General features: G+C 39.1%; 1 protein-coding gene across 5 annotated transcripts in view; it reads left to right on the top strand.

The window, feature by feature from the left end:
• The window catches only part of RCBTB1 (RCC1 and BTB domain containing protein 1), an 82,292-nt gene that overhangs the window by 614 nt on the left and 57,950 nt on the right, over window positions 1-23,728 (top strand). For 3 of the 5 annotated variants that reach the window (XM_090258805.1, XM_090258803.1, XM_090258806.1), the window contains exons 2-3: window positions 17,197-17,366; window positions 17,732-17,882. In XM_090258805.1, the coding sequence (XP_090114931.1) occupies window positions 17,241-17,366; window positions 17,732-17,882 (277 nt within the window). In that variant the 5' untranslated portion in view covers window positions 17,197-17,240. Of the gene's footprint in view, window positions 1-17,196; window positions 17,367-17,731; window positions 17,883-23,728 lie in introns of those variants that run through there. The other 2 variants (XM_090258804.1, XM_090258808.1) reach the window with 2 other exon arrangements.

Here is a 23,728-nt window from a genome sequence, read left to right as displayed (position 1 = left end):
TTTACCCAGGAGTGCGGTTAACTGAGTGAAATGACATTTCTCTTGTCCTGCCTCAGATAAACTACCTGTTCTATTTAAGATAACCATTGAGGCACGCGCTCTTTTGCTTTCGTAAGAGGCTTTTTGCTTATATTTATTTGCATGTGAGACACTCCGAAGTCATCTGCTGCAGAATTCTTTGCAGTTGGGGATTACAATTTTATAGAGCAATATTATAATAATGCTTTTAAAAAAACTAGATTCGTCATCTTACTTGTCTTTGGCCTGTTCTTTTTTAAGGGGTGGGGGTGGATTATAGCCCTTGGAGGCATACACCGAATCTCTGAAACTGGTGCACATTGTGGAATCGTAACTTCAAAACATCAAAGTGTATAATGCTGAAAGGAATGGAAAAATGACTTAACCCTGTTGGTAGTTTATTGTGTGCTTTAAACTGTAGGCAGTATCCATTTGAAGTGAGCACTGGGTGAATTTCACCTCTTTGAACTGCTTTCGGGGTTGAGTAACTATATATTTAGATTTTATTAATAGAGCACTTAATCTGTGGGATGGATATCTTTTTTTTATCCTCACCTGAGGACATTTTTTTTTTTCATTGCTTTCAGAGAGAGAGAGAGGAAGGGGGAGAGAGAGAAATATCGAGTGGCCACCTTCTATGTTCCTGGACTGGGGATCCAACCCACAACCTGGGTGTGTGCCCTGACGGAAATCGAACCTGCAGCCCTTTGGTCTATGGGACAACGCTCCAACCAACTGAGCCACACTGGCCACGGCTGATACCTTTTAATCTATTTTATGAATACCAGTCTATCAGTCTACCCTATAGTCTGTTTTTCATAAAGAGGAAGGGTATTTAGTCGTTAAAAAGGTTTCTTCCATAGTGATTGAGTGTATGATCCAAATGATCAAGTTCTGGGAGCTTCAGAAAATAGCCATAAAAACCAAAACTATCAGTTTTTCAGCTTAAAAAAATTCTTTTACATTTTTAGAATTAAAGAGAATCTGCATGTTCCAGCTAGAGTTTGGCTGCTTCTTAATAATCAGCAGCTCAAGCTAGAAAGTCTGAGACAATGTCCTATTTTATCTGAAAGTCAGAGTGGTGATAAAACTGAAGGGAAGTCAAAGACCTTTATTCTTGTGCTCTTTCTTTGTGTACTACCTTCAATAAGCCAAGCTTTGGGCTTGGAGACTTGGGCTTAGGTGAAGAGTGAGACCACCTGGAGTAGCCTGGATAGGCCCTAGTTAAGCTCCCCCGTTGCCTGTGACCTCATGACTAACCCCAGCTGTGTCCAGTCAAAATACAATTGAGAGAAACAACACATGGCTGTTGTTTTAAGCCACTGAGTTTTGGGATGTTATATTACTCAGGAAAAGATAACTGAAATAACTAGCACCTTGTGCCATAAAATCCTTGGTTTAAATCTGGTTCACATATAATTCAGTTCCAAGATGGGATCCTTGAACACAAAACTGTGATATGCAGCAGCATGCTTTAGTGATAAATCTCTAAGTTAATTAAATATATAAGGATGTACTTATTGAATTAGTCAAACCAGACTGGTTGTATCTCATACTCCACATAGTAACTGACAGTAAGAACATCATTTTCTTTTATATAATCAGTTATTAATTGTATATATGATTGTTATTATCAGTCTTAATTGTTAACACTTTGTGATATGATTCTCTGACATGTTTTAAAGGAATTACTCATTTTAATAACAGATGTGTGATGTTTGTTGCAGTTTGTCATTTGATGAATTTAGCACCTGATGATTACAGCTTAAGTCCTTACAGTAGAAATGTAAGATCTGCTGCAGTGAGCACATGTGCTTTGTTCTCAAGGATCAAGGAGAGCGAATCGAATGCAAATTGTCTGTGCTAATGTGTAAGTTATGTGTAAGTTATAGGATTTTAAAAACAAAAATGGTGGCTTTTTCAGGAGCAGTTCTGTCATTGCCTTTAAATGAGAACATCCTCAGAGGAGCTTCCCATTCCAATTCTGGTTAGATCCGTTTGAAAAAACAAAACAAAACTTTGCTATAGAAGAAAATTCACAGGAAGTCAGATGGATAGGATACTCAGACTGGACTGTTTCAGCATTGTTTTAGGTTTCCCTGGTCAGAGCTCTTCCTCATCCTTCCTGGTGGCTGATTTAGATTTCTCTACCTTTTTTTGTTGTTGCTTCATGCCACTTTCTATTGGTACCTCCCCTCTTACTTTTAACAAAAGACTTTTGTTCTTCACAGGGAATATAAGTTATCTTAAAAGAGAATGTGCCCAAATGCAATTCAAACCACGAGATACCACTGCATACCCACTAGAATGACTATAATAAAAAAGAAAGAAAATAGCAAGTGTCGGTCATGTTATGGAGAAATTGGAACCCTCATAAATTGCTAGTAGAAAATTAAAAATGCAGACTCAGCAGAGTGTGTGTGTGTGTGTTCATATATATATTGCCCATGCCCGTCCGTCTCGAGAGGCGATGGTGTAGCTTCTTAAAAGTCTATCTGCACCGCCGAGAATGGCTGTGCAGTCCGACTCGGGAGTGACACGGTATCTGTCTCCTCCCGTGTTGAATCGACATCTTGCGATGACACTGGAGTGTCCTCTCCAGTGAAGCTGAAGCTACAGAGCCTGGGCAGGGTGATATGGAGGGTCTGCTGTTGCCCATGCAGCAGACCCCCCCTCTCTTCGCAGCTGAAGGGTCCAAGGGAAAGACGGAGTCGATACAGCTTGGGTTCAGGTGCGCCGCAGGAGTTGCCGGTGTTGACTACAACGTCAAACCGCCTTAGGGACTCCGGCTCCGGATTTTCTGTCGGGGTTTACTCCCTTAGCCTTTCCCCTGAAGAGGTATGCCGCAAGGCAGCGGAGGTTTTTTGGAATCAGAGTTTTCCTTCTCTGATGTGCCCTGACTGGAAGATCGAACCAGCGACATTTAGCTCAATCCACTGAGCCAAACCAGCCAGGGGCTCATATATATATATATATATATATATATATATATGGAGAGAGGGAGAAAGAGAAAGGAAGAAATTGCCTTCAACTTCTGGGTCCCCAACCATTAAAATGACTTTCATCCACATCTATCCCTTCCTTCTGCTCTTGTGTTTTAATGGAAGATTTCCCCCCCTTCTATGTATTACCTACATTTTTCCTTCAGATCCCATTCCCTGTTACTTTCTCAGAAACCTCATTTAGTTAAATCCTCTCCTCTACCTTTCCACTGGCTCCTTCCCATTAACATTTAAACATTTTCACATCTCTAACATGTTTAAAATAAAAAGACCACCAAAAATGTATCCTTTAGCTCCCACCCATTTTATAATTACTACCCTATTTCACTTTTCCCTTCACAGTCAAATTTCTTGAACAAGTTGTGAATCCTCATTGTTTCCTCTTCTGCACCTTTCACACACTCTTCATCCTGGGGCAATGTGCCGTTGTCCACCCACAACCTCCCTGAAACTCTTGCAAAGGTTGCCAATAAACCTTATTAAATCTAATGGACATTTCTCAGTCATTACCTTATTTGGTCTCTCAGGAGCATTCTACACTTAACACTACCTTTATGTGATGCTCATGTCCCCAGGCTTCCATGACACTCTTCTTCTGGTTTTCTTTTTACTCTGCCTGTTTCTTCACAGTCTCTTTTATGGAGTATCCTTGTCCCTTTGCTGTTGGAGTTTCTTAGAGTCCAAGATCCTCTTCTTATTCCATACACTTTCCCCTGGGTGATCTCATGCCAAATTTCCAAATCTCCAATCCAGATCTCTTTTTGGACATATACTTTGATATCCCATAGGTGGCTAAACTTAAAAAGTCCCGAGTATAATTCTTCATCTCCCCCTGAAACTTGGTGTATCCTCTGTGTGCAGTGAACAACATCATTATAGTTCACTCAGTTACTTAAGCTGAGCATCTTTGTGTAATCCTTGGCTCACCCTCTCCGTTCTCTAGCTTCTTTCTCACATTCAGTCAGTTATAGAATCCTCTTGACTCTGTCTCTTGTCCAGTTTTCTCCTTTCTCCATTTCCACTTCCTTGGTATAGGCTTCCATTCTTTCCATGCTTACCTCAGCCACCTGATGCCATTCAGCCAGAATAATCTTTAACAGACATATACCTGATCATGCCACTTTCCTGCTTAAGCTCCTTCAGTGATTACATGCTGTTTTTAGGATAAAGTCTAAGCTTTTTAGCTACAGACATGCTGAATTGCTTTCAGTTCCACCAGACCTTTACCTGGATGTATCTTCACTATTCCAGTTGCCTGCCTCCTTTTCAGGTAGTTGACATTTCCCAATTCTGTTGCTTCTATAGCATCCAAACCTCACCATTAGAGCACTGGCCACACTATGGTGAGCATCTCTTTATGTGTGTAGACTCCCTGACCCCATATAAGTTCTGCTGGGGATTCAGGTGGTGGTGGTACTGGATCTGTGTTCTGTTTACGTAGAAGACATTCAGTAAACATTTATCAAATGAATACAGTGTGTCCATTGATGAATTTTAGTTTGGCTGAGGCCATCACAGGTTATATTAGGTACTTTTCATACAGCATACACTAGAGAGATCCATGTAGAAAAGGTTCATGATATCACAAATAGCTTTGAACTTCGGCCCCTCCATTCTAGCCTTGGACTCATTAGAGAAATGAAATGATACATTTTGTTCAATTCATTTCTTTAACTTCTTGCCCCATCTACTTTTATTTTGGTCTATTTTGTAAACCTTGTGTGTTTGGTGCGACAGTTTTTTTCTCTTTTACTATGGTTGACTTGCAGAAAAGAGAAGTGGGTGGCAGCTGTTCTAGCAGCTGGGGCAGTAACAGCATTACTGTCTCAGCAAATCTCTGAAACTCTGCTTCTTTGAAGTACTTATGCATAACAAGGGTGAAATAGTTTTTAAGTGGATTTTTATTTAAAGAATTTTGAGGCTGATCCTATCTTAAAGGCTTTTCTGGGCCTGGGAAATAACATTTTGTGTCTAAACCAGTGGCATAGCATCTGATTAGTTTCAAAAAGCTCATTAAAACAAGTAAGGAAGAGATTGGTAAGTGCAACATTTGCCTCTTACACAACCTGAGAGGTATTTTTGAACTGCTTTTGCTGTAACATATGTGTATGACATAACAAGTTGTAAAGTTGTACCCCAGGAGTTTACCTCAAACCCTAGAACTCCTCTATTTGAAAGTATTTCTAGAATTGAAATATAATGTATTAAGAAATAGAGAAAAGACTACACCCTTAAGTCTTGTATGCTCAAATAGGAACTTACATTGGTGAAAAAAGAAAGAAGGCTGTGAAAAACACTTCTTCCTGCAGGAAACTGGATGATAGGCACTGAGGAAATGCTTATATTTTATCACCTGCTATAATACTGAGAATTTGATTTCTCAGATTTCATATAACAGTTTTCTGGGATATATAATTTTTATGTAGTTGTAGCTGTTGTACACATAATTTTTTCCATTCACACATTAATATGTCTCACATGGACTATATATTTGCATGTTGTATTGCATCATTTGCTTAGTTATTCCACTTACATTTGCATTCTAGATTTCCACTTACTAGGATTGGACTTTATTAGACCTTAACTTCCTCAGAAGCAGGGACCATGATTGTATTGTTCTTTATGACTTCCCCCAGCATTCTTGGTATTTGAGGTCATTGTCAGAAAAGTAATTAATATGCTATTATTTTACTCACAGTATCATGCATGTGTCACTTCATTTACAGAGATTTTCTGTCTTTATGAGTTTGAAGTCATAAAATTTTTGTCCATTTTTATCTGGGTTATCTCACTTAACATAATGTCTTCAAGGTTTATCCCTGTTGTAGCATGTGTCACATTCATTTTTTTTAATATGCTCTATTGATTATGCTGTTACAGTTGTCCCAATTTCTTTTCCCTTTGTTCCCCTCCACCCAGTGACACCCTCCCTCCTGTTGTCCCCCCACCTTACTCCATGCCCATTGGTTGTGCATATAGTTCTTCTCAACATCTTCCTATCTACTCTACTCCCTTCTACTGTGCTTCTTAATTCCTGCACCATCTCTCTCCCTTTCCCCTCTTCCCCCTTCCAGCTGACCTCCCTTGAAAATGTTCCCCCCTACCTATAATCGTTTTGCACTCTCATTGTCTACTTAGTTTACCTTTGTTTTGATTTCCTGGCTTCTGTTGGTTGCTGTGATACAGTTTTCATTTTAATGTTCATAGTTTTGATCCTCTTTCTTCTAAACAAGTCCCTTTAACATTTCATATAACAGTGGTTTGGATCTAATGAACTCCTTCAGTTTTACTTTGTCCTGGAAGCACTTTCTCTGCCCTTCTATTCTAAATGACAGCTTCGCTTGATAGAGTAATTGTGGTTGTAGGTTTTTGATTTTCATTACTTTGAATATTTCTTGCCAGTCCCTTCTTGCCTGCAGAGTTTCTTTTGAGAAATCAGCTGATAGTTTTATTGGGATCCCTTTGTATGTAATTCTCTTCCTCTCTCTTGCTGCTTTTAAGATTCTCTCTTTATCCTTAATTTTTGACATTTTGATTATAATGTGTCTTGGTGTGGTTCTCCCTGGGTCCAGTTGTTTTGGAACTCTCTGTGCTTCCTGGACCTGTAAGTCTATTTCCTTCCCCAAGTTAGGGAAGTTCTGCTTCATTATTTTTTCGCATAATTTTTCAATTTCTAATTCTTCTTCTAAACCTTCTGGCAACCCTATGATTTGGATTTTGGCCCGCTTATAGCTCTCCCATAGTTTCTGAGCCTCTCCTCATTTTCCTCCTTTTCGTTTCCTCTTTCTGTATTGGTTGACTGTTTATTCCTTCCCTATGTTCTGATTTGTTAATTTGATCCCTGGTTTTCTTTCCCTCACCACTAGTTTCGTATGTGTTTTCATTCATTTTAGCAGGACTAGCCTTCATTCCTTCCCCATCTTGTTTAAGAACTGCTGTTAGGTCTGTAAGCATTCATATAAACAAAGTTCTGAACTGTGCCTCAGAAATATTTCCTATCCGCTGGTCCGTTAGATTAGATATTTGCTGTCTGGTCAGCTGGGTGATTGGGATCTCAATCATGACTGTGCCATCTTGACAGTTTTGTGTTTACCTTTGCTTCCTGGGCTGTCACACATCCTACTCTATAGGGGGCAGAGCTCCATGCACTTGTCACTACTGGGTGACCCTTCTCACCACGCTGTGGCATTTTATGTGGGTGTGGGGGTCCAAGATGGATTCCTGCCATTCACTCTCCACTGAGAAATCAGGAACCTCCTCCTCTGTCCCCACCTCCTCCGGCCCTCATAGTCCGAGGCAATGGGGGTCTGCCTTCCCCAGCATTGGACTTGCGAGCTGATGGGTTTGGTCCGCAGCTGGGGGTGCTCCCCATGCGCTTCTTGCCTCCTCTTAAATATGGGTGTCTGTGCTTACCGCCGTCCCGCCGCTGTCGCCACAGCTGCCACCACCAGTACAGCTTGACCTCTCCGCCCTGGCTTCACCCTTCCTACCCGTCCAGATGAGCACCATTTCTTTGTAACTTCATATGTTGGACTTTCATGTAGCTTTATTTTCTGGAACTTCTGGTTATTTCCGGCTTTGCAATAGTTGTATTCCTTCTTAGTTGTGGAGGGAGATGGAGCATGTCAGTCTAGACCTCCATCTTGGCCGGATGTTTTTGGGCTAGCCAGAGATTCATTTTTAAGGCTAAATAATCTTCTGTTGTATAGATAGCACATTTTGTTTATCCATGCATCTGTCAATAGGTATTTGGGTTTTCCACCTTTTGGCTATTGTGAATAACGTTGCTATGTACATTGATGTACAACTATATGTCTGTGTCTCCGTTTTCAGTTCTTTTGGGTATAAATGAGAAGTGGAATTACTGGATCACAGTAGTCTTATATTTAATCTTTTGAGGATCTGTGGTAATGTCTTTCACATTGGCTGCATCGTTTTACATTCCCATTTTCTACATTTAATTTTATATTAATTTATTTTGCAAATTTGCCTGGAACACCCCACCACCCTAGGTTGTGAATTTTATGCAAGAATACCTTTTAAAACCTTTAACAGCTTAGGTTAAACATCATTCAAATAGCCAAGCTTTTATTTTCATTTAAATAATGAAAAATGTTTGGTCACAAAATGTTTGTTGTAGAAATTTGGAATATATTTAAACAATACAAAGAAAGAAAATGTCACCTCTAATCTCTGCAAGAGAATACATTTTGATGTTTATATGTCATTTCTTGTACATATTATATTTTAAAATATTTTAATCATGTTGTATATATTGTTTTATAACATAGGTAAGCCTTAGAGATAATATTTGTTTTTTGTGGGATGTTTTCTTTTTGACATGAGAATTAACACATTGTTTAGCTTTTTGTTAGCATCTTTTCTTGGGATGCTTCATTTAAGTGGTGCACAGAAACGTGGGAAGGAAAAGCACTGGGTTACCTTTTCCTTAAGATACTTAGGTAATCACTGCTGAATACTTCCATGCCTATCCAGGATGGCCTGGGTCAAGCAGGCCATTGAAGAGTCTTTCCTATGAGCAGTACCTCCTCAGTACACTGATAGAATGACTTTATATAGTACTATTTGAAGTACAGAATTTTTTGGGGCACCCCCTGGGATGATGACTAAAATGAAATGCAGTTGATCTATATTTCTATTGCTTTAAAGTAGAATCCATAATATTACAACAAAACTGTTAATATGTCTACTCCATGTTAGGCAAATTTAATAAATGTCATTAGATATCAGTGCTATCCCACTACTGCTCTTGCGATACATCTTTGTATTTCAGAGTCAGCCACAAGGCTGTTAAATCTGATAGAGATTTCATAACAGATTGAGCTAGTTAAGTCTTAGTGATTACATCTGCTTTAGCTTTTAGACTTAATATATACTCTATAATTTTGAGGTAGATGGTCAAACATTAGTTCTGTGAAAATGATAGAATTATGACATTTTGTATGATTTTCATAACACTAGCAAAGTTGCCCCTGAACCCAGGAAAATGGAGTAAACATCTCAGCACAATAATTTAATTGTAATGATGATGGTGGCAATTTTGATTTAATTAGACAATTTTGGTGGTATTTACATCTACATTGACATTGTGTTGCCTTAGTAAATATATGCTATATACCTAAGCTCAAGACTGTGATCTGCTGTAGTTTTTAAGTCTATTTTATTGATTATGTTGTTACAGTAGTCCCAATATTTTTTCCTTTTGCTCCCCTCTGCCCAGCACCCTGCTTCCCTCCAGCAAACCCACCCCACTTAGTTTATGTCCATGGGTCATGCATATAAGTTATTTGGTTTCACCTTTTCCTATATTATTCTTAACTTCCCTCTGTCTATTTTGTACCAACCAATTATGCTTCTTAATCCCTGCACCATTTCCTCATTTCTTGCCCTTCCCCCTCCCAGTTGATAACCCTCCAAATGATCCCCATACCTATGATTCTGTTCCTATTCTGGTTTGCTTAGTTGGATTTTGCTTTCATTTTTTGGATTCAGTTGTTTATAGTTATGAGTTTGTTGTCATTTTAATGTTCATGTTTTGATTTTCTTTTTCTTAAATAAGTCACTTTAACATTTCATATAATAATGGCTTGGTGATGATGAACTCTTAGCTTTACCTTGTCTGGGAAGCACTTTCTTTGCCCTTCCTTTCTAAATGATAGCTTTGTTGGATAGAGTAATCTTGGTTGTAGGTCCCTGCTTTTCATCATTTTGAATACTTCCTGCCAGTCCCTTCTTGCCTTCAAAGTTCCTTTTGAGAAATCAGCGGATAGTCTTATAGGTACCCCTTTGTATGAAACGCTCCGCTTTTCTCTTGCTGCTTTTTAAGATTCTCTCTTTATTTTTAACCCTTGGCATTTTAATTATGGTGTGTCTTGGTGTGGTCCTTTCTGGGTCTTGCTTGTTCAGGACTCTCTGTGCTTCCTGGACTTGTATGTCCATTTTATTTGCCAAATTTGGGGAGTTTTCCTTCATTATTTTCTCACATAAGTTTTCAATTTCTTGGTCTTCCTCTTCTCCTTCTGGCACCCCTATGGTGTGATGTTGGCACATTTAAAGTTGTCCCAGAGGTTTCTATGCCTCGCCTCATTTTTTTCAATTCTTGTTTCCTCATTCTGTACTGGTTGACTGTTTTTTTTTTCTTCCTTATGTTCCAAATCATTGATTTGAACCTCAGTTTCCTTTCCTTCACCATTGGTTTTGTGTGGATTTTCCTTCGTTTCGTTTAGCATAGCCTTCACTTCTTCTCTTATGTGTCTGCCATGCTTAAGCATATCTGTTAAGTCTGTGAGCATTTTTATCACCAGTGTTTTCAACTCTGCATCTGTTAGGTTGGCTATCTCCTCATCGCTTAGTTCTCCCACTGGAACCTTGTTCCGTTTCCTCTTTTGGGGCATGCTTCTGTGTCTCCTTATGTTGACAGGCTCCTGTATTTGTTTGCCTCTGTGTCTTAGGTAGAGCTGTTGCACCTGTTACATTGCAAGGGAGAGAGCCTTAGGAGTTCATCAGTATGGACCACCCATTTCACCACGTTGTGGCACTGTATGTGGGGGGAGGGTCTGAGAGGGAACAGTGCTGCTTGCTCAGCACTCTTCCCTTTTCCAGGGACTACTCCCACTTCTGTATAGGATTGGTGCCTCTCTAGCTGTTGCCCTGGCCGTTGTTCCCAGAGTGGGTGGGTTCGCGGACGTTCTAGGACTGTGGGGGCCCTTTAAACAAGCAGACTCTGCTGAGAGGCCGGCTATTTCTTCCTCCACCCCAACCCCCACTGGTTTGCACAGTCAGAAGTAATGAGGCTTTATTTTCCCTGGCACTGGAACTGGGAGCTGTGCGGTCTGGTCTGGCGCTGGGAGCACTCCCCAGTTGTCCCTCTCTACCTTTATTTTTATTTATTTTTTATTTTATTTTATTGATTATGCTGTTATATTTGTCCCAATTTCTTTTCCCCCTGCTCCCCCCTTCCTCCAGTTGTCCCCCCATTATTAGTCCATGCCCATTGGTTGTGCATATAGTTCTTCTCAACATCTTCCTGTCTACTCCACTCCCTCCTACTCTGCTTCTTAATGCCTGCATCATCTCCCTCCCTTTTCCCCCTTCCCCCTCCTCGCTGACCTCCCCTGAATATGTTCCCCGTATCTATAATTCTTTTTCCCCTCTCGTTGCCTACTTAGTTTGCCTTTGTTTCGATTTCCTAGCTTCTGTTGTTGGTTGTTGTGATACAGTTTTCATTTTAGTGTTCATAGTTTTGATCCTTCTTCTTCTAAACAAGTCCCTTTAACATCTCATATAACAGTGGTTTGGATCTAACAAACTCCTTCATTTTCACTTTGTCCTGGAAGCACTTTCTCTGCCCTTCTATTCTGAATGACAGCTTCACTGGATAGAGTAATCGTGGTTGTAGGTTTTTGCTTTTCATTACTTTGAATATTTCTTGCCAGTCCCTTCTTGCCTGTAAAGTCTCCTTTGAGAAATCTGTTGATAGTCTAATTGGGACCCCTTTGTACATAATTCTTTTCTTCTCTCTTGCTGCTTTTAAGATTTTCTCTTTATCCTTAATTTTTGACATTTTGATTATAATGTGTCTTGGTGTGGTCCTCCCTGGGTCTAGCCTATCCGGAACTCTCTGTGCTTCCTAGACCTGTAAGTTCATTTCCTTCCCCAAGTTAGGGAAGTTCTGCTTCATTATTTTTTCACATAATTTTTCAATTTCTAGTTCTTCTTCACCCTCTGGCAATCCTATATTTTGAATGTTCGTTCACTTATAGCTGTCCCATAGGTTTCTGAGCCTCTCCTCATATTCCTCTCTTTCTGTTTCCTCTTTCTGCACTGGTTGGCTGTTTGTTCCTTCCCTATGTTCCGATTTGTTGATTTGATTCATGGCTTTCCCTTCCTCATCACTTGTCTTGTATGTATTTTGTTCATTTCAGCAGGACTAGCCTTCATTCCTTCCCTGTCTTGATTCAGCCCCGCTGTTAGGTCTGTAAGCTGCCTTATGACTATAGCTCTGAACTGAGCCTCAGAAAGATTTGCTATTTGTTCATCGGTCAAGGCCTTTGTTTCTTTTTTTTGTTAGCTGTGTGATTGGTATTTCAATAATTAATTCTGCCATTCTGACCGTTTTGTTTATCTTTCCTACTTGGGCGGGATGCTGTTACACCTCCTTTGCTATATTGGGCAGAGCCCCGTGTGCTCATCACAACCCGGCGACATTTCTCACCACACTGTGGCACTTTGCGTGGGGGCGGGGGTCCAAGATGGATTCCTGCTGTTACTCTCAGCTGAGGAACTGGGAGCCTCCACTGTCCCCACAGTCCGAGACAATGGGATCTGCCTTCCCTGGCATTGGAATCGCGAGCCGATGGGTCTGGTCTGCAGCCAGGGCTGGCTCCCAGGTGCTTCTCTCCTCCCCCCAAATAGGGGTGTCTGCTTACTGGGTGCTGTTTGCTGCTGCAGCTGCTGCCTCCAGTACAGTTCGATCTTTTTCAGCTGCAGTTTCGCCCTTACTACCCGTCTGGACAAGCACCACTTGTTTATGACTTCAAACGTTAGACTTCCATGTAGCTTTATTTTCTGGAACTTATTATTTTTGGTTTTGCAGTAGTTGTATTCCTTCTTAGTTGTGGAGAGAGACAGAGCGTGTTGGTCTATGCCTCCATCTTGGCCGGAAGTTCCCTCTATACCTTTTAAAATGTGTAACTGTGCTTTCTGCTGACCTGTCACTGCCGCCGCCGCCGCTGGTGCCTCTGCCATACCGTGGTGTCCTCTCCACCCTGGCTCTGCCTCTCCTCCTATCTGGATGAGTATTTCTTCTTTATATCTTTGTTTGTTAGACTTTCATGCAGCTCGATTTTCTAGAACTTCTGGCTGTCTCTAGTTTTGAGATAGTTGTATCCCTTCTTAGTTGTGGAGGGAGATGCAGCGTGTATGTTTAGGCCTCCATCTTTGCCAGAAGTCCCTGATCTGCTGCTTTAATACCTCCACAGAACCTCTCAGAGAACTGTATCTGAGATCTGAGGATCACCTGTTCATATTATCAACTGCCCTGGTTGAGTGTAAATGAAGACATATTTCTCTGCCATAGCAGTCTATAGCTTAGGGATGCTCCTTGTGCTTACATAGTCTTGTGAGCCCCCTGAGGACAAACATCACATTTGGTCTCCGGGGTCTGCCTCCCAGTGGCTTTTGGAAGAATGAAGGAATGAATGATAATTGTGAAGTTTAACCAGGCAAATTTAGATAGAGGCATATTGGGGAATTCTTTTTGGAAAGTGCTTTTTATATTTGAAGCATTATAAGAACAGATGTTGATATACATTTATGAGACTAGATGAACTCAAAAGTAATGTTAGAGAAGTTTATTAGCCATTGGAAAGACCAGGACTGATGTTTCTGTAAGAAGAATCAGAGAGATGAGGGTTGAATCCTGACTATGCCACTTAATGCTCTGTGATCTTGGGAAGTCATTGCACCATTGAGCTTCATTCCTCATCTGCTACTCAGAATGGGTTATGGTCTCTTCCTTCCAAGAGTATTGTGAAGATTAAATGAAATAGTGTATATGAAGTCACCTAACACAGTGGCTACAACAAAGCAGATTCTTGATCATTGTTTGTTTCTTCCTTTCTGCTCTTTATGTCCTTGTGTTGCTAGTAATTATTAAATTCTTGCTTGACCAACATTACTGCCATTGCAACGTACCTTGCTGGGACAAACCCACAACCTAGGCATGTGCCTTGGCTGGAAATAAACCTGTGTTTGCTTCCTTTCACTTTGCAGGCCAACACTTAATGAACTGAGCCACACTGGTCAGGGCATTAACTCTTAAGTTACAGGTCTTTGGAGAAATATCTAGTAAAATAAAACTTCAAGTAATTTAGCAATACGGGTACACTCAGTTCATATAATAAGCCATCATTATGAAAGTTAGCTTGATTTTTCAGTGGATTGCCAAACCTTTGGGGCAGAATTGCCTGTAACTGATTAATAATTTCAGAATAATTTACTTATCTCAGGAAATCACATAATTTTGAATGATAATATCCCTTTGTGTTGTAATTTTTTGCTAATTAATTTTCCCCTTTCCCTCCTCTTTATTTATTTAAAATTCAATTCTATATTACAAAAATATTAAATTTTAAAGACTAACTTTGACGTGGTTGGTTCATATTCTAGGAAAATATGCTTCTGGATTTTCTTGGAATTTTTTGACTATATAGGTATTTACACTGTTTTACTTCTTGTGACTCCTCTCCTTGTGTGTTTTGTAAGGCACAAAGCAGACCATTTGGGGGGCATATTTTTGTTACTTCCAAAACATTTAAGACAATCTTCTTATCATACAGTGAACACTTATAAATGAAGAAAAACATTCTAGTAGAAAAAAAACAGGGACTTCATATAAAAGGATGGCACATGGACTTAATTATGTCAGACTTAGAGGTGAAGAAAGGCATATGCTGGCATCAGACTGCTGGGCTTCGGGGCCTCATGCTGTCATTTACTAGTTTGAGCAAATTCTTAATATCTGTTTGGCTCAGTTTTCTTGTCTCTAAAGTGAGGATTAAATGATTAATAAATGTAAAATATTTAGAACAGTGCTTGATGCATTGTTCCCAAGAAGTCTTATTTGTTATTGTTGCTATTATTGTGATTATTTCTAAAACTGATCCCCAATTTCACTCATCATAAGAATTGTAATAAGAGTGTGGGTAAACAGATGCTGACATACATTGATGGTTATTTTATATGTTGATACTACTTTAGCAGAGGACAATTTGAAATAGCTATTAAAGGTAAACCAGCTATTTGACCTGGCAATCCATTTTTAGGAATTCATCTTAGAAATTTGTGTATAAAAAAAGATATGTATATATAATAATATATGCAAACAGTAATTGCAGTATTGTTTATGTTAGCAAAAGACTGGAAGTGACTTAAATGTCTCAGTGGAAACAGGTAAATTGTTAAATCTTTATTAAGGAATGCTCTGTAGTACCTTTGGAAAGAAATGAAGTAGGCCTATGTGTGTTAATATAGAATGATTTGCAAGATGTGTTGTTAAGTAGGAGGGGGCACCTTCCACTCACATAGATATAATGCTTACATAAATCTATGCTATCTCTGGAATGAATGAAAACAACTACTGACAGTGGTTGCCTTTGAGGAGAGGGTTTGGAAAGGAGGATAGAGAGACTTATTTTCCTATACCGTTTTGTACTATTTGAAACAAAAAATTTTAAACTTGTTTATGTATTAGCTTTTACCCTCCCCCAAATCCTTTACTTTTTCCCTCCAACACACACACATACACATGCTTGCATGCACAATTTTCAGAGGAGTCAAATGTTATTCCAGGACTCTGGCTGGTTATGCAGTGACAGGAAATAGTAAAGCTTATTCAATATGCGGTGTGATACTTGGGGCATAACAGGCACCTGATTCTTGTCATCTAAATTGGTTCTGATGGGAAAAATCTCCAGGGTGGTAGAAACTGAGGCCTTGGCTAAGTATGTCAAGCTCTGAGGCTTACTTTGTATGTGCTGTCGTGGGTTCTGGAGCCAGAAAAAGATCTTGGTCTTGGGCTAGCCTCTCGGCTATTTTTAGAGGTCTGAGAAGAGAGAGAGTAGGAAGGAGCTTCAAGACTTCTGTACCTCACTAGGGAACTGTGGTTGTATTTATCAACTGTTTGATTCTATTTAAGTTTCCAGAGGTGAGAGCCAGAAAGGAAATTCACTTGGCATGATAGAGTTTTGTGCTTGTGCTACCCCTGTAATTTCTGGAAATACTTTTTAACCCTGGAAGAACTGAAGCCGTGACCAGGATTCTTTGTGTAAAACTCCTTAAACAGATCAAGTTTAGAGTTTTCAGGGAATTTATACATCTCTCTACCTTTTTATTGGGTACTATTTAAGCTACTGTGTTTTTTGCACTATAAGATGCACCAGACCATAAGACACACTTAGGTTTAGAGGAGGAAAACAAGAAAAAAAAAAAATTCTGAACCAAATGCTGTGCTAAAATATTTAACAAAATATAACAGAATAATATTTCAACCATATAAAGTGAGCAGCAGTCAACAGCAGTATTAAGAACCATCATCACTGTCATTAACAAATGAGGAGAGACTTTAAGGTTCAAGTACTCTTCTAGTTTTCTGGGAACCCCAAGAACTCATCATTGCTAGTGTCAGAATTTATGAAGCTCAGTTGCTCACAATCACTGATATCACTTTCTTTGCTATCTTTATACTGACCAGATGCCCTGAGATTCTGTAGTAAAGTGGGACATTTAAGCATCCCCAGGGGTCTTATGTGGGTCCACTGCTTCCTCTTCTAACAGCTGTCACCACCACTGACAGGTCAGGTAATCCACATCATGGTCTGTGATGCAGTATTCGCTCCATAAGACACACAGACATTTCCCCCCACTTTGGGGGGGGGGGTGAGTGCGTCTTATGGAGTGAAAAATAGGTAATTGCTACTTGCATAAAGGCTATAGTCATCAGCTCTAACATGAAAATTAAGGTGAATTGTCTTACTCAAATAACTTCTCAATGTTAAATGAAGTATGGTCTGTATTTATGTAGAAAATGTGGCCATATAAGTTAGGACCAGGATATAATACTTTATTTCATCCAGTAAGTCCTTGGCTAATGCCTTTTAATATCTTCACTCTAAACTATTTGAGGGGTGTCCCATTCCCATTGTTAAACAGTGGATCGCTGTGGAAGTGATATTCAACAGGGGTGAGGAGTCTTTCAGTGCATTCTGGTGGTGGTAATGTGAAAGTGGGTATGTAATGATTTTGATTTTTATAACATGCACACACTCTCACCCTTCTGATGAGAGACCCTGGTTTCATTCCATTCACTTGTCTTTCCTCCATTATCTGCTCTCTGCTTGCGTATAAGTATGTATGTAACAGATTAGCACTGACTTATAAGTGTGCAAGAAAACAAGTTTCCCTCCCATTACAGGCAAAAGCCTAGGTCTGAAGGTGGAGGAAGGATTATACAACGTTGCTGGGGAAAGTGAGCAATCTGTTTAACTAAAGATGGATAGTTTATTCTGGAATTAGCTTTTGTTTTCTTTTATTAATAGTGTCATTTACTTTAGTGCTTATTTAATTTTTTTCTTGGAATCCTCTTTGTTTGTTACAGCAGAGATGTCAGCATATTTATAGGAATTACTTGAAGCCAGAGTCATGGTGGATGTAGGAAAATGGCCAATCTTCACTCTGCTCTCACCTCAAGAAATTGCATCTATTCGGAAGGCATGTGTCTTTGGCACCTCAGCCAATGAAGCACTGTATGTTACTAACAATGATGAGGTAAGAATCTCTCAAAATCCAGAGTTTAATTTTAGGGCTTATTTTGGGATTGAGGTTTCAGTTTGAAAATCGAGAAAAGGTGGAGAATCTAAAAACACTGTGTTTGATATAATTTGTCTTTTCTATCAATTTCTTGATTTAATATCACTCCATTTCTACTACTCTTTGAGTTTCCTAGTATAGCTGAATATTCTAAAACTTATGATGTAATGTCGGCAGAGATTGACTTTTTCTTAACAACTTTTTAGTCTCTTTCTACCTACTGAGCTGTAAAACTGAACTTGAGTGTATTTATTTTCAAAGTGAAGAAGGGAGCCTTTACGTAACTGTAGTCCAAACAACTCAGACAACTGTTTGTTTTTCAGGTCTTTGTATTTGGACTGAACTTTAGTAACTGTCTAGGAACTGGAGATAACCAGAGTATACTTATACCCAAAAAGCTGGAAGCCTTATGTGGAAAGAAGATTAAAAGCCTTAGTTATGGCAGTGGACCACATGTTCTTCTCAGCACTGAAGGTAAAGAGGAAATAAGCCCAGCTTCTCAGTTTGTGGAAAATCAAGCAGTTAAATTTTTTTTTAAAGATTTTATTTATTTTTAGAGAGAGAGGAAGGGATGGAGAAAGAGACAGAGAAAAATTTCGATATGAGAGAGAAACAGTGACAGTTTGTCTCTTGTCCATGCTCTGACTCGGAACTGAACCCACAACTCAGGCATATGCCCTGAACAGGAATCCAACTGACAACCTTTTGTTTAGCACACACTGGTCAGGGCTCAAGCAGTTAATTTGAAGCTAAGGGAAGGTGGGGCTGGATCAAATAATTAATTTATAATGGTTTGTTCATTAATATTTGAGTGGTAAAAGTTAAACACTTGTTAACTCTGAAACAGCCATACATTGACTTGCAAATTAAGCAAGCTTCTGAGGTTTTAGGTTACTTATGTAAAGTTGTGGAGGATTAGATATAGCAAATGAAGTGGTCCTTCCATCCTAATTTTTCACTGGATTTTTGGTAAAAAAGACAAATTTAAGGTTCTACTTGGTGCATTTTTATAAACACAGATAAAACTGGTTTTCCTTTTTTTGTGTAGTTCTTGAACTTTAAATTCAAGAACTCTAGTTTATTCCCTGGCATTCCCATGCGTGCCATATGGGAAAAATGTGGGATAGATTCCTCCCCTTTTCCTCTCTGCCTCCCCAAGATCACTAAAGATCAATTTATCTCCAGAACTCTGAAAATCTGTTATTTATAACCTAAGTCCTTCCTTTTATGTTTTAGGCACATTAGCTCTCTCTTTCTCTCAATGTTTCTCTAGCAGAGGTCCTCAGCTTTTTGTTGGGTGATTCTTTTTTGTTGGGAGACAGAAAGGCAGTTTGCTTCCCTGCCTTTCTGTCTCCAGACTATGAGCTTCCTTGGATGCTGCGGTAGGTTCTGAGTATTGAGCTTTTTAATTACTTTTAACTCATATCACTCCAGCTTGTCTGCATCTTTCTCAAGCTGTGAGATCCAGATCTGAGCATGATTGGCTAGTAAGAGTATATCTGGTGCTGAGCATAATGAGGTGATTTTCTCACTTCTGTGTTATGTAATCATGCCTTCTAGAATCACACTTGCTCTCTCAAGCAGTTACAACTTTGCTTACTGGTTCAGCCTGTCATGCATTGTGACCTAATTATTTAATTTTTTCTGAACATGTATCACTTTTAACCAGTCATTGATTTCTTACTGTAAATTCCCATGGCAGTTTTTTTTTTTTAGAGCAAACGTACTAAAACATATACATTCAAGTTTTTGGTTTTCTTCCAAGTTGTGACCTTAGGAAATTATAACATCTTTTGGGATTCTTTTCAGCATCCTGATCATGTAGTTTTAACAATCTTGACTGTTATAATTGAGATATAAATATAAATAAACAATAAATATAATAATATAAATATCTGATTTTCTTGTGGGAATGTTTTTCTTCTTTTTTTTAATAAATTTGATATCTAATTCACTTCACTGTAGTCTGCTTTATTTTGCATAGTAAATATTTATTCCATTGATAAGTACTATATAAGTACAAAATATAAATCAGATTGCCATTACAAAGTAGGTATGTATGTCTACTGTCTTAACAATATTACTCTGAATTATTTTTCTCTTTTGTGAAAATGTTTTTCATTTCTATAAAACTTATCAAACCATGTTGTTTTAACTTATTCTTAATCACTTTGGAATTTTTGTAGTTAATGAATCTTTGCATGAAAAGATCTCTCTCCTGATCTGGAAATATTCTTTTTTTTTTTTTTTTAACTTTTGATTTTTTATTGTTTTTCTATTACAGTTGTCCCACTTTTTCCCCATTTCTCCCCCAACCCAGACCACCCCTTCTCCCACAGTCAATCCCCACCTCGTTGTACATGTCCATGGGTTATTTATTCTAGTTCCTTTACTAAACCCTTCTCCTGCTTACTCCCCCCCCCCGCCCCCCCCCCCCCCCGGTAACTATTAGTCTATTCCTTGTTTACATGACCCTGGTTCAGTTTTGCGCGTTTGTTTGTGTTGTTCATTAGTTTCCTGTATTAGGTGATATCATATAGTATTTGTCTTTTGCTGCCTGGCTTATTTCGCTAAGCATAATTCTCTCTAGTTCCACCCATGTTATCGCAAATGGCAGGAGTTCCTTTTTTCTTTCTGCTGCATAGTTTTCCATTGTGTAAATGTACCATGATTTTTTTATCCACTCATCGACAAATGGGCACTTAGGTTGTTTTAAGCACTTGGCTATTGTAAATAACACTGCTATGAACATAGGGGTGCATAAGTTCTTTTGAATTGGGGTTTCAGGATTCTTTGGGTATAATCCTAGCTGGGGAATCACTGGTTCAAAAGGCAGTTTCATTTTTAGTTTTTTGAGGAAATTCCATACTGTTTTCCATAGTGGCTGCACCAGTCTACATTCCCACCAACAGTGCACTAGGGTTCCCTTTTCTCCACATCCTCACCAGCACTTGTTGTTTGTTGATTTTTTGATGATGGCCATTATGACTGGTGTAAAGTGGTATCTCATTGTGGTTTTAATTTGCATCTCTCTGATGGCTAGTGATGCTGGGCATCCTTTCATATGTCTATGGACCCTCTGTATGTCCTCTTTGGAGAAGTGTTTGTTCAGGTCCTTTGCCCATTTTTAATTGGATTGTCTGTCTTCTTGGTGTTGAGACATATATCGTCGTCGTCGGCAGCCATCCATCTCGAGAGACGATAGTGTAGCTTCTTAAGAGTCTATCTGCACCGCCGAGAATGGTTGTGCAGTCCGACTCGGGAGTGACACGGTATCTGTCTCCTCCCGTGTTGAATCGACATCTTGCGATGACGCTGGAGTGTCCTCTCCAGTGAAGCTGAAGCTACAGAGCCTGGGCAGGGTGATATGGAGGGTCTGCTGTTGCCCATGCAGCAGACCCCCCCTCTCTTCGCAGCTGAAGGGTCCAAGGGAAAGACGGAGTCAATACAGCTTGGTTTCATGTGCGCTGCAGGAGTTGCCGGTGTTGACTACAACGTCAAACCGCCTTAGGGACTCCGGCTCCGGATTTTCTGTCGGGGTTTACTCCCTTAGCCTTTCCCCTGAAGAGGTATGCCGCAAGGCAGCGGAGGTTTTTTGGAGTCAGAGTTTTCCTTCTCTGATGTGCCCTGACTGGAAGATCGAACCAGCGACACTTAGCTCGCAGGCCAACGCTCAATCCACTGAGCCAAACCAGCCAGGGGGTTGAGACATATATATTCTTTATATATTTCGGAGATTAATCCCTTGTCTGAGGTTTCATTGGCAAATATGTTTTCCCATATGGTTGGTTTCCTTTTCATCTTGCTGATGTTTTCTTTTGCCGAGCACAAACTCTTTAGCTTGATGTAGTCCCATTTGTTTATTGTTTCCTTTATTTCCCTTGCCTTAGGACATATATTGGTGAAAATATTGCTACATGGGATATCTGAAATTTTCCTGCCTATGTTTTCCTCTAGGACTTTTATGGTGTCATGACTTACATTTATCTTTGATCCATCTTGAGCTTATTCTGGTGTGTGGTGTAAGTTGGTGGTCTAGTTTCACTTTTTTGCATGTCCCCTTCCAGTTCTCCCAGCACCATTTGTTGAAGAGGCTCTTCTCATTTCATTTTATGTTCCTTCTCCGTTTGTTGACCTGGGTCCATCGTATAGACCTGGGTTTATTTGTGGGCTCTCTATTCTGTTACATTGATCTATATGTCTGTTCTTATGCCAGTACTAGACTGTTTTGATTACAATGGCTTTGTAGTATAGTTTGATTTCAGGTACTGTGAATCCTTCTACAGTGTTCTTCTGTCTCAAGATTGCTGTGGCTATTTGGGGTCTGTTTTGGTTCCATATAAATTTTTGAAGTATCATGTTTGTTCTAGGTCTGTGGACTATGTCACTGGTATTTTAATAGGGATTGCATTGAATCTATAAATCGCTTTGGGTAGTGTGGACATTTTAATGGTGTTGATTCTTCCCATGCATGAACACAGTATATGATTCCATTTTTTGTATCTTAATTTCTTTATTCAGTGTTATGTAGTTTTCTGAGTACAGGTCTTTTATCTCTTTGGTTAAGTTTATCCTAGGTACTTTATTTTTCTTGTTGCTATAGTAAATGGGATTTTTTTTCTAGTTTCTATCTCTGATATTTTATTGTTGGTGTACAGAAATGCCTTTGATTTCTGAATATTGACTTTGTACCCTGCTATTTTGACAAATTCACTTGTTAGGTAAGTAGTTTTATGGTGGGGTTTATAGGGTTTTCTATGTACACTATCATGTCATCTGCAAATAATGACAGTTTTACTTCCTCTTTTCCTACTTGGATGCCTTTTATTTCTTTTTCTTGTATGATTGCTGTGGCTAGGACGTCCAAGACTACGTTGAATAGGAGTGGAGAGAGTGGACATTCTTCTGTTGTTCCTGATCTCAGGGGGAATGCTTTAAGTTTTTGTCCATCGAGTATGATGTGGGCTTCAGGTTTCTCTTATATTGCCTTTATTATGTTGAGGTATGCTCCCTCTATTCCCATTTTGCTGAGTGTTTTTATTATAAATGGATGTTGTACTTTACCGAATGATTTTTCTGCATCTATTGATATGATCACGTCATTTTTATCTTTCATTTTGTTTAGGTGGTGTATTACATTTATTGATTTGCAAATATTAAACCATCTTTGCATCCCTGAGACGAATCCCACCTGATTGTGGTGTATGATCTTTTTAATATGTTGCTGGATCTGGTTTGCCAATATTTTGTTGAGGTTTTTAGCATCTATGTTCATCAGTGATATCGGCCTGTAGTTTTCTTTCTTTGTTGTGTTTTGACCTGGTTTTGGAATTAGAGTAATACTGGCTTCATAGAAAGAGTTTAGGAGTCTTCCCTCTCCTTAGGTTTTTGGAATAGTTTGAGAAGGGTTGGCGGTAGTTCTTCCCTAAATATTTTGTAAAGTTCACCTGTGAAGCTATCCGGTCCAGGGCTTTGTGTGCTGGGAGTTTTTTGATTACTGCTTCAATTTTACTCTTTGTTATTGGTCTATTCAGGCTTTCTGCTTCTTCTTAATTCAGTTCTGGGAGATTATATGTTTCTAGAAATTTGTTAATGTCATCTAAGTTTTCAAGTTTCTTGGCATACAGTTAAGTTTGTAGTAATTTCTTACAATCCTTTGTATTTCTGTGATATAAGTTGTGGTTTCTCCTCTTTCGTTTCTGATTTCGTTTATTTGGGTCCTCTTTTTTTCTTGATGAGACTGGCTGAAGGCTTGTTGATTTTGTTTATTTTTCAAAGAACCAGCTCCCTGTTTTATTGATCTTTTGGGTTGTTTATAGTCTCTTTGTCATTTAATTCTGCTCTGATCTTGATGATTTCCTTCCTTCTACTTGCTCTGGGCTTTGTTGTTGTTCTAATTCTTGTAGCTGTAGGGTTAGATTTTTTATTTGGGATTCTTCTGTCCTTTTTAGGTAGGCCTGTATTGCTATGAACTTCCCCCTCAGGACGGTCTTCACTGTGTCCCATAGGTTTTGGGCTGCTGTGTGATCATTATCATTTGTTTCCAGAAACTTCTTGATTTCCTCCTTGATCTCATTGTTAACCCATTCATTATTTAATAGCATGTTATTCATTCTCCATGAGTTTGAATGTCTTTGAGTTTTTTTCTTGAGGTTGATTTCCAGTATCAAGGCATTGTGATCTGAGAAGGTACTTGATATAATTTCAGTTTTCTTGAATCTGTTGAGGCTTGTTTTGTGTCCTACCATGTGGGCTATCTTTGAAAATGTTCCATGTGCACTTGAAAAAAATATATTTTGCTTCTTTGGGGTGAGAAGTTC

Source organism: Furipterus horrens, unplaced genomic scaffold (assembly GCF_987537825.1).
Source record: "Furipterus horrens unplaced genomic scaffold, mFurHor1.1.pri manual_scaffold_12, whole genome shotgun sequence".
Lineage (NCBI taxonomy): Eukaryota > Metazoa > Chordata > Mammalia > Chiroptera > Furipteridae > Furipterus > Furipterus horrens.
Note: the sequence above shows the minus strand (reverse complement) of the source record. Positions and strands in the feature narration are given on the sequence as shown.